At 39.1% G+C, this 11,658-nt stretch overlaps 1 protein-coding gene across 1 annotated transcript; it reads left to right on the forward strand.

The window, feature by feature from the left end:
• Positions 1-4,989: 4,989 nt before the first annotated feature.
• Positions 4,990-9,166, forward strand: LOC145113535 (Double Clp-N motif-containing P-loop nucleoside triphosphate hydrolases superfamily protein). Its single transcript, XM_079049605.1, has 3 exons — positions 4,990-6,857; positions 6,949-7,216; positions 7,445-9,166. Exons 1-3 carry the CDS (start codon positions 5,494-5,496, stop codon positions 8,942-8,944), a joined length of 3,132 nt encoding a protein of 1,043 aa, XP_078905731.1. The 5' UTR covers positions 4,990-5,493; the 3' UTR covers positions 8,945-9,166.
• The last annotated feature ends 2,492 nt before the right edge of the window (positions 9,167-11,658 follow it).

The raw sequence follows: 11,658 nt of genomic DNA on the forward strand, positions 1-11,658 counted from the left end.
ATCGCACCTACTCTCGGAAGGTGATACGCAAGGCTCGATGATCTCCCCGATGGATATCAAGCAATTCTAAATACCCCGAATATCAGATGAAATCCTCAGAAACTTCTCATCATGACTACCTCTAGTCATTCAGAATCTCGTACCATCCCACTACCAGACATCTCAACTGTCCAGTAGTAACACTGACTCTCAGTATGAAAATAATGAACTAACATACTCCTCATCCTCAACTCCTCAACCAATGTTCCATCACGTGGATTGTATTAAGAGCGGAGACCTCATTACTACACTCGATACTCATTATAGACAATAAGGGCCACCGCCCCAATATCCTCTTTACTGTCCGTCACTCCAGCTAACACATGCCCTAAGATACTCTAATAGGGTGCATCCTGGTCCTTGACCATCTCAGTCCCTACTGTCAACCTGCTCATGCTATATCATTACCTCGCGACGGACATATTGCCCAAATCTCTGGTGGAAGATTGCCATCAATGCTACCCCACATGGCTTACTTCCAACCTCGGAAACCGAAAATCTCAATACCTCTCCTGCTTCCCACAGGAACATAAATAGCACTGCTCAGGTCACAGAAAATGACCTCTCCACTATCGGCCGGTCGCTCAGTCCAGACCGTATTCTTCCCATAACGCACCATCCCTACTCATCCCTGAGTCTTGCGACTCCAACTGGCATCTCACTAACAATCCCTCGGAGATAACTAGATTTCCCTTTCAAGGGATGCTCCACTAAAACTTGTTCATCATGGCCCTCTGGCCCCATACTCTTTCATATCTGACCTCAGTCTAGACAATCACCACAGAATAACTAGTAAAACCAGAAGCACTAACCGCCACGTGTCTTGGTACTCAAAACATGTGACCACCTCTCGATCTGCTACAATTCATGGTACCCGAACCATGACATCACCTCTCGATCTGCTACAAATCATGGTACTCGAACCATGACATCACCTCTCGATCTGCTACAAATCATGGTACTCGAACCATGACATCACCTCTCGATTTGCTACAAATCATGGCACTCGAACCATGACATCACCTCTCGATCTGCTACTTAGATCCTCCGGAATACTCCCTGCATCGAGTATGGGTCCTCTGCTTTCAGTAGTACGGGCCCATACTACCTGCCACATCTACCCATACTCTCTACACGGACCATCCCAGAGTCCCTAAGTAGCTGTTCAACCTTCGCAATCACCAATCCCGACACTCGTGCTCGCTTCTCAGCGAAATGCTCTACTCTGTCAGCGTACTCATCTGACTAGGGTCACTTCCTAGGCTCTTCCTAGGTTCTCACACTTCTCCGCCATCAGCTGCTGAGAAACTCCTTATGGTGCCAGTCATCTACCTCCTGAATATCGTCACATTCACTTGGTAGCTGACTCCCATCATCGGGAGTTCCACAAAGCACGAAGCAAGCAGCATTCGGGCATCGAATAAACACGCAAAACCCACTCTAGGTGATAACTCCACTTGCTCTACTCATACTTAAAAGATATCACCGAACTCAGCAACTCTACCCCTCGCGGGTAGCTAACTACTCTCTCAGTAGGTTCCATAAATGCTCATCTAGGTATCTCTCCTAGATTACTCCTCTACTTAAATCCCTCTCTAAAGGATTCCTGCTGGATACTCTTACTCAACACATACTCGAAAGCACATCACAGATAACAGCAACTCCTAGGCTAAGACATCACAAATCAGGCCACTCTAGTCCTAAAATATGAAATACCTAGCCTACTCTCTAGTATGCATAACACATCTCACAACAACTTATAATACATCAGTAAGGGTATTTTGGGAAATCACCATTCGGGCGCTGGCTGATTGTACGCATTGCTCGTTTCCTCTTCTCTTAAAATTCTCTTACTCATTTTTAGAAAAATCGTTCCTTTTGAAAACTTTTCTCAAATCCTCGGTTTGAGTCCAGATTTGCCCGAAGGTGCATCCGAATCCCTCAAACCAAGGCTCTGATACCAACTTGTAACGACATAAATTTTCAAACAACATTTTTAATTTTTAAAATTCATAATCACATATAATAATTCTCAAATCTCAAGTGTTGATGTCATAACATATTTAAAAATAGTTTTCAAAAGTAATTATCAAAATCCAGGATCCTCATTCATGACTCTTTTCTCTTGTGTGTACAATCGAGCCGCCGCCTTCCTGCAATCCTGATAAGAACCTGAAACACATAACACATAACACGGTAAGCACGAAGCTTAGTGAGTTCCCCAAAATACCACGTACATACAACTAGCCACTCGAGGCTATAGCTCTACGAGACCTTCCGGTCAATGTGGGCCTTCCGGTCCCACCCCTTTGAGTAGACCTTCCGGTCCTAGTCCGTCGACCTTCCGGTCCATACCATGTTGACCTTCCGGTCCATACCATGCCACTCATAACATACATAACATATACATATCACATAGAAACATATACATATCACATAGAAACATATAGCACATACTCGTCATAGCACATAAGACCTTCCGGTCACACATAATTACCACTCTAGGTAAGGTATGGTGAGAAGACTCACCTCGGGTAACTCGAATGATCTCGAACTCGAAACACTGATCTAGCCTCCGCCTAATCACATACAGAAAATATCTCTACTCAATAAAGGCTCTCAAAGGCTAGACTAATCCCTTCCTATGCTCTCTCAGAAGGGTAAAAGACCATTCTACCCCTCCTATGGTCCAAAAGTCCATTCGTTGACTAAACCCTAAAAGTCAACAAAAGTCAACTCTAAGGAGTACGCGGCGTGTACCAGACTCCTACGCTGGGCGTACTCGACTGCTACGCTGATATCGGGCTGCTTGAACCCTACGCCCCGCGTACTGGGATTTACGCTTAGCGTACGTCCCAGTTTCACTATCATCTCACTTATGGTCTTAATCAGTTAAGACCTTGGCTCAAAATACAGATCTGGACCCCTTACAGCCTCCTAATCCATAAAGTCGAAGACTTTACGCCTTTGCATGGCTGTAATGGTCATCATCATCCAAAACACACCACTCCCTTCACTAAAGAACTCATATCTCATGCATGGCTCACTCCTAACGTCCAAGATTGGATTTTTATGGATTTATAGCACCTTATACACTGAATATAGACAGATCAAGGTCTATGGAGCTTCTTTACTCATAAAGTCTCCACCTTTGGGACAAAAACCCTAGAAATGGTCCATAATGCACAAAGCAAAAAGATTGAGAAAGCTCCAAGCTTTTTACCTCCAAATGATGCTCCAACCTCAGGGAGTTCAGATCCAAAGTTTGCCTTCCAACTCTAGCTCCTTCAATGGCACCTCCTTCTCTTCATAAGCACACAAGAATACTTTCAAGCTCAGCCACACTCACACAAGCTCTTGAACGAGGGTTAGGGCACACTTAGGGTTTTGCTCTCTGGAAATTGTGGCTAAAAGTGAGGCTATAATGTTCCTTATATAGGGCTCACCCCCACACTTAGGGTTTCAATCTGAGCCTAGTACACCCAACGTACACCAAGGTACGCCCAGCGTATTGGGTAGTCTCCGCGCCAAGAATACGCTCATGAGTACGCGCAACGTACTTTCCCCTACGCCCAACGTACTCAAAGGCCAAACATTCTTTTCAAGGACCAACTTTGACAACTTGAGGAAAGAAAAGGATCAAGGAGTTATATCTGAATTCCGGGATGTTACAAAACCTCTATTCTTAAAATGAAAAATTACATATATCCCGTTATCCATGTTACAAATTTGTTGCAGCCATAAATGAAATAAAAAAGTCAACAAAATGACATCCAATTAAAATAAATTTTGATTTTTGCTAGAAAACCATATCTTAATAGATGGAAATTACTATAAATGTCATACTAAATTATAAAAATTGCTCTCTAAGAAGTATATAGATAACTATGGTGCCAATAAGATAAATTTTCTATAAACTTCTATTTAGCCCAAATTAACATTTTAATTAAATTTTGAACTTTTAATTATTTATTTAAATTTAAATAACTTAAATAAAATATTTTTTTTACCAAAAACAGATGAAATATTCCAGCTCTAAGTTGAAGACGTTACAATAGAGAATTGCACCAAGACCCGTGCTACTCATATCGAAGATGATTAAAAAAATTGCATGAGGTACATGTCAAAAATATGTGTTCATTTGAAGGTTTTATTATTATATGAACAAATTTGAAATTTTATAATTGTTTGTGTTGACAGTATATTTTTTGATTCATGTGAAAAAAACGAGGTCGGTTAACTTATAATCATATAAAGTTGGAAATGTAAAAAAAAAAAAAAAAACATAATAAAACACATAAAATATATAAAGAAACAACAACCCATTAATTGAAATTAGAATTAAAACATAAACACTTAAAAACATAAATAAAAAATCATAAAAAGAAAATCGGAACTTCGGAATGGCATTTTGGATGGCTACTCGTCCGAGTCTACTCCGGAATCATATATTCCGGACAAATTAATCATTTTACAAAAATAAAAATAAAATATTTGTGTCGAAATAGAAATTTATATTAGTTAATTACTCAATTTCTCAGAAATTAATTAAATAAAAAATTGACGCACTTGTAATATATATTTATATTCGAACATGCTCTTATAGTTAATAAGTTATTAGAATCGTTGATTGTAATATATTTAACTTATATTTTTATTTCAAAAGAAATGCTTTAATAGAATTGAAAATATAGTAGTTGGAAAGATGATTCATTTATGTTTTATTCCAATTTTAAAGATTCACATATATACAGAGAGAATAGGTACAAAAGGGAGCTTGTGACTTCATTATCTTTAAAATAAGATATACTATTTATTTGTTTACAAATAATAAAAAACTAAAATAAAGCTATAGAGTGTAGAGTGTCGAGCATTTATTACTTTCCAGAAATCCTTGATCAATTCCTTCTTTTTCTCTCTCTCTAGAATACAAACAAACACTTCCATCATCATCATCCTTTTTCCATCTGCTAAAACAGAAAATAAACTCAAATTTACCGTCTTTCTCTAACTATAACCTTACCCACTTATTAATAAATAATTTCTAAAAAGCTTTTTTTGTTTTTATTTTCAGTTTATACTCATACCTATACATACATACATACGCACATATACATATAGAGAGAGAAAAAGAGAGGCTTCTTTATCATCTTCTTCCCGAGTCTACATAGTGAGAGAAAAAAGAAAATTATGAGGCTAGGTCTTGTTTTGTTTTGTCTGAATTTCATCTTTCTTTCTTTGTGTTGAATTTTTATAGGGTTTGCGGTTTTTTGTCAAGTTTTCCCATTTGAGATTTGGGGGAAGTTGCCCTATTCAATTTTGATCACACTTTTTTTCGATTTCTTTTACATCTTATACGATTCTAGTTTCTGGGTTTTGTTAGATTTGTGATTTTGTATAAAACCCAGTTTCAATTTTCAATCTGAAGCTCAGATTGATTCTATAACGTAAATTATGAGGGCAGGATTGAGTACTATCCAGCAAACCCTAACGCCGGAGGCGGCCACCGTCTTGAATCATTCAATAGCAGAAGCTGGTCGTCGGAATCACGGTCAAACGACGCCGCTCCATGTCGCTTCCACGCTTCTTGCCTCTCCGACGGGGTTTCTCCGGCAAGCTTGCATCCGGTCTCATCCCAATTCCTCCCACCCTCTCCAGTGCCGAGCGCTTGAGCTTTGCTTCAGCGTAGCGCTTGAACGGCTCCCCACCGCCTCGTCATCTCCGGCCGTCACAGAGCCACCGATTTCTAACGCCCTCATGGCGGCTTTAAAACGGGCGCAAGCCCATCAGCGACGTGGGTGCCCGGAGCAACAGCAACAACCGCTGTTAGCGGTGAAGGTGGAGCTAGAACAGCTAATTATATCGATACTTGATGACCCGAGTGTGAGTCGGGTCATGCGTGAAGCAAGCTTTTCGAGTCCGGCTGTTAAAGCTACAATCGAACAGTCGATAAGTAATAACGTTTCCGGGAGTCAGTCAAATTTGGGGATCGGATTCCGGCCATCTCCGTCGCCGGCAACCGCCCCTGTTTCAATACCGATAAACCGGAATTTGTATTTGAACCCACGGTTACAACAAGGGAATCTTCAAAAGAACGATGAATCAACTCTATCATCATCATTATCTTCTCCAAGGAATCTTTATTTAAACCCACGATTACAGCAAGTTAATCAGCAAAAGAACGACGAAACATCAGCTCAAAGAAATCTTTATCTGAATCCACGTTTACAGCAACAACAACAGGGGAATCCAAGTTTAAATCAATCAGGACTAGAAAAGAACGATGATGTAAAAAGGGTTATAGAGATAATGACAAAACCCAAGAAAAAGAATCCAATTCTAGTTGGTGAATTGGGGCCTGAAGCAATTCGTAAAGAGATCTTGAGACGAATAGAAAATAATGAATTTTTAACAGAAGAACTGAAGAACGCTGAAGTGTTTTCAATCGAGAAAGAGCTTGTATCCATGTCGGATAAATCACAAATGCCCACGAAGATCAAGGAATTGGGCGAGCAAATTGATAAAAGAATCGGGGTTTCCGATAGCAGAGCAATTATAATCGACGTAGCCGACCTCAAATGGCTGGTTGAGCAACCACCGGCCACCATTGTTTCTTCAGTTGGCCGTGAGGCGGTGGCGGAGATGGCAAAATTAGTCACAAAATACAGTTCAGTCGCCGGAAAAGTGTGGTTGATCGGAACAGCTACCTGCGAGACTTATCTACGATGCCAAGTTTATCATCCTTCCATGGAAACCGATTGGGATTTACAAGCAGTTCCAATTACATCAAGATCGCCTCTCCCTGGCATGTTCCCGAGGTAAAATTTTCAATCCAAATTATAAAAATTTGACATCAAATTCATTCAATTTCTCAAGGTATATTTATAATTTTTTTTCGATTTATTATAGAATGGGAATAAATGGGATTATGGGTACTTCAATGGAGTCTTTAAATCAATTGAAGAACCTATCAACCATCATGAACACACCAATATCGATGCAAAAACGTTTATCAGAGAATTTGGATCCAAGCCGAAAGCCACCCTGTTGTCCCACATGTTCAAGCGATTATGAACAAGAGCTAGCAAAATTAAAACAGGAATCAGAAAAATCTTCATCAGATAAGAGCAATCTACCTCAATGGATGCAAAATGCCAAAACCAAAGATCAATCTCAGGTAATCAATTGTTTTCATACAATAAAGAAACTTAAAAAACTGTGCTAAAGTTTTGTAGTATTAATTTAAAAAGAAAAAAAGAATCCGATTTCACACGACAACAGAATCGAAATACTTTCAAAAGTAATTATGTTATTGAATTGAATTTATCAATTTATCAATTTATCATTATAGAACCGAATTTCTTATTTTTTATTTTTTTTATTTTTTTTGTTTCGGATTTTACAGATCAAGGATCAACAACTGGTTTTAAAACATCAAGAATTACAAAAGAAATGGAGTGATACATGTTTGCGACTTCATCCAAACTTTAATCAATCTCCAAGATTAGATCGAATAGTACCAATGGTTGTACCTTTGACCGGGTCCTACAAACCCAACATGCTTCTAAGACAAATCCAGCCACAGCTCGAGCCACGTTTAGAGCCGCCACGGAGCCCGGTTCGAACCGAATTGGTTCTTGGACCGAAAAAAGATTCAGAAACTCCGGTTAAAGAAAATGAAGATTTAACCGTTAAGGACCTCTTAGGTTGCATCTCGTCTGAACCAGAACCCAAGATTCAAGATTTCCACAAGGGTAAATTCGCCAATTCAGCGGATACGGATTCATTCAAGAAGCTTCTCAAGGGTTTAATGAAGGCGGCATGGTGGCAGCCGGAGGCGGCTTCCACCATCGCAACCACCATCACACAATGTAAAGTGGATTCCGGTAGAAGAGGTTGTGTATGGTTATTGTTCGCGGGTCCGGACCGGGTCGGAAAGATGAAAATGGCATCGGTTTTGGCAGACCACATTTCCGGCTCGAACCCGATCACAATCGGGCTCGGGGCCCGCCGCGATGATAAAATGGATACAGGTTTTCGTGGGAAAACCGTGTTGGATCGGATCGTGGAAGCGGTTCGAAAAAACCCGTCTTCGGTAATCGTCCTTTCGGATATCGATGAAGCTGATTTGTTAGTTCGTGGAAGTATGAAACGGGCCATGGAGAGAGGCCGGCTCGCGGATTCCCATGGGCGCGAGATTAGCCTCGGGAATGTCGTGTTTGTCCTCACTGGGAACTGGTTAACCGGGCACATCGACCAGAATCCTGTCGATGAGCCGCGGTTAAGGTCGATTGCGAGTCGCGACTGGCAGTTGCGGCTCGCGATCGGGGAGAAACGGTTCAAACGGAGAAACGATTGGTTGTCAGGGAAAGATCGAGCCACGAAACCAAGGAAAGAATCGGGGCTCGATCTTTCCCTTGATTTGAATTTAGCTGTGGACTATGAAGAAGATCATGATCGAGCCGATGGCTCGATCAATTCGAGCAATTTGACCATGGATCAAGAAGATGAAGGTCAACATTTTGGTGCGATTTCAGTACCTCATGAGCTTGTGGGCCCTAGCGATGGTGCGGTTGTGTTTAGGCCGGTTAATTTTGGAAGAATTAGTCGGGAAATTGAGAAAACCATGAAGAATGCGTTTTCGAGTACGGTTGATGGGAAGGTGTCGATTGAGGTTGATGAGGCGGCGGTTGAGAATATTTTGGGTGGGTTGTGGTTCGGGCGGACAACTCTAGAGGAATGGGCTGAGCAAGTATTGGTTCCAACCTTCCGCCAGCTCAATAGACCGGTGGCGGCTCATGGCGGCGATGTGGTGGTTCGGTTGGAGTCTGATCGTGATTCCGTGGTGAGTGGTGGTGGCGATTGGTTGCCAAGCAAAATTGAGGTGGTGGTTGATGGAATATGAAAGGTGAAATAATTTTGGAGGGTGAAGGGTGTAATTTGGAACTCTTCAATTCACGTGGGACGATATATGTAAATAGTGGGAGATAGGGAGGTATAGTGAAACGTTTTGAAAAAGTGAGGACTGTTAATAGAAAGTAATGGTCGTCATGTTTCCCCTTATAAAACATTTGTTATTTTCTTTTTAAATTCCGTATAAATATTTAAAGTAATTATTACCTTTTCACGTTTGAGCAATAATGTCTAATTAAATTTCATTATTTAAGTATTTTGGTTCTATTGTTATTTTCGTATGTACAGTGATTTGTACTTTCATGTTTTGCCATAAAAAGATCTAATAAGAATTTGTGAATTTTATAATTCTATTTTAAAGGTGTATAAATGTAACATATGTGTTTTATAATAAATATATTTGACATGCTTATAATTTGAGAAAATAATGAAAATGGTCAAAGAATATATTTAACAAATAGATATTATTATTATTATTTTTATGTAGCATAAATTTCGCAAAGGAGGTTTTCGAAATCATTTTTGGCATTTCAAAATTGTTTTTTACAAACTTCAGAACTAAATTTATACACCATCAAGTTTTTCATATTATTAGGAACATCATAATATGTTATCAATTTTTTTAATACATCATAATATGTTATCAATTTTTTCTAAAGTGTTTTAGAGGAAATTCGTAAATGGAAAATAGAGATTTAGGTTGAGAGAGATTTTCGAAAATTATTATGGCGTTAAAATAAGAGAATGTCTAAAACATGCCTTAAAAGTGGGCTATTTTTGAAGTTTCGAATCAGCAACGCAAAATTGATGGTTATTGAAACACCCATTATATATGCTAATTTCAAATGGTAATTTAAAACATTTGGTTTGAGATCATAAAAGTTCAGATCACACTAATCTAAAAACATCAAATAGATATCTAGCGACGAGACTACGTTGGTTAATTGGTTTTATCCATAGGTTTAATAGGAAAGTCTCATCTTTTTAGGAAAGTTTATTTTTATGTGTTTTATTTGTGTTTGAGTACCAACTCTTTTTAGATTAATATAAATATGAGATGTTGGTTTACTGTAGTTATGCATAGTTATGCAGAAACTTTTATTAGTTTATTGAGAGAAAAGTTGTTTCAATTCTCATCTTCTGTTTTTTTCTTGCTGCACATTTTTTTGGCTTGTAATCAAAGCAAATTCCAACATAAGTAAACTTACACTTGGTATCAGAGCTTAGGGCCCGTGAAGACGTAGGGCGGCCGGTTTGAGAGTCGGTTTCAAGAAAAGTGTAGGCCTTCGTTGCGGGGCACACGTAACGGGAATCGGGTTCGGTTTAAGGGGGTGTGGATTGTTTTTGAGCACGGGTTGAAGCATCTCAACAACACCCTCGATTTCTCTTAATCGGGCTTATGAGAGACTAACCGGAGGCGCGGAATAGACGGACATGAAGAAGTCAAAGCGGGTGACTTTGATTCGGTTCGTCTTCCGGGTGACGGGAGACGGTAAAGATGGTCGTGACCTTGTCTTGTTGTTCTGTGGAAAAGTGCTCTCGGAACAAGTTTAATTAGGTAAGGGTTGTCAAAAGGAGAAAAGGATGTCGTTGGTTAAAGAAGGAGATTCGATGACGTATCAAGTTACGGTTTTGACTCCAACGAATTATCCGGTGTGGGGAACCGAAGTCAAGTTGATTATGGATGCACACGACATATGTGAGATGGTTGAACCGAGGGCGTTCGATGGAAGAATCTCTCGGAATATGATTGATCAGCAAAGGTATGGCTGTCAGGACAATAAGGGAAAGGATAAACAACACGGTATGAACATTATGGCGGTGAAAGTTCAAATCGGATGACTTTGGATGTGGTCGGGGAGAGGTCGTGAATCTGGGAAAAGCCTAAATGGTAATGACTATATCCAACGGGATGCCATGTTACATGTTACGTGTGTTGTGAGCAATCAAAAGGGTATGGAGGATTTTGGACGTGACCGAGATAGAGGTATGGTGTATGGGAAAAGTCGGGATGGTTCGGGAAAACGGTGATTCAACACTGTTGTGAACGAGTGGTATGATCAAACGAATTAAGAGGGTGATTGTTGGTTAATTGGTTTTGATCCATAGGTTTAGTAAAAAAGTCTCATCTTTTTAGGAAAGTTTATTTTTATGTGTTTTATTTGTGTTTTAGTATGACTCTTTTTAGATCAGTATAAAAAAGGGACATTGGTTTATTGTAGTTATGCAGAAATTTTTATTAGTTTATGAAGAGAAAAGTTGTTTCAATTCTCATCTTCCATTTTTTTTTGCTGCACACTTTTTTGCTTGTAATCAAAGCAAATTCCAACATTAGTAAACTTACAGACTAAAGTATTATTACAAGGTCAACTATTTCAAACATAGATTGTATTGTTAGTCTCTACAAGACTAATCCTATATGTTCTTAGTTAATTATTTCGCCTTTAATCCAAACACATTAAAAAATAATATGTTAGACTCGAAAAACTTATTGGATTACACAAAAAGGTAGACACCATAAGAATAATATATAAATGAAGAAAAATTTATATATTTGAAAGTAACCCCGTTCATATTAACACCTTTGAAAACATCTTAAACCACCATTAGATCCTTTTTAGGAAAAATTATTAACATATCAATTTCTACTCTAAAATAGAAACAACATCAATGTAACAGTAAATGCAATGTATGATATGAATTCAT

The sequence above is a fragment of the Lactuca virosa genome, chromosome 5 (assembly GCF_052849685.1).
Source record: "Lactuca virosa cultivar CGN04683 chromosome 5, Lactuca_virosa_CGN04683_v6, whole genome shotgun sequence".
In the NCBI taxonomy this organism is placed as follows: Eukaryota; Viridiplantae; Streptophyta; class Magnoliopsida; order Asterales; family Asteraceae; genus Lactuca; species Lactuca virosa.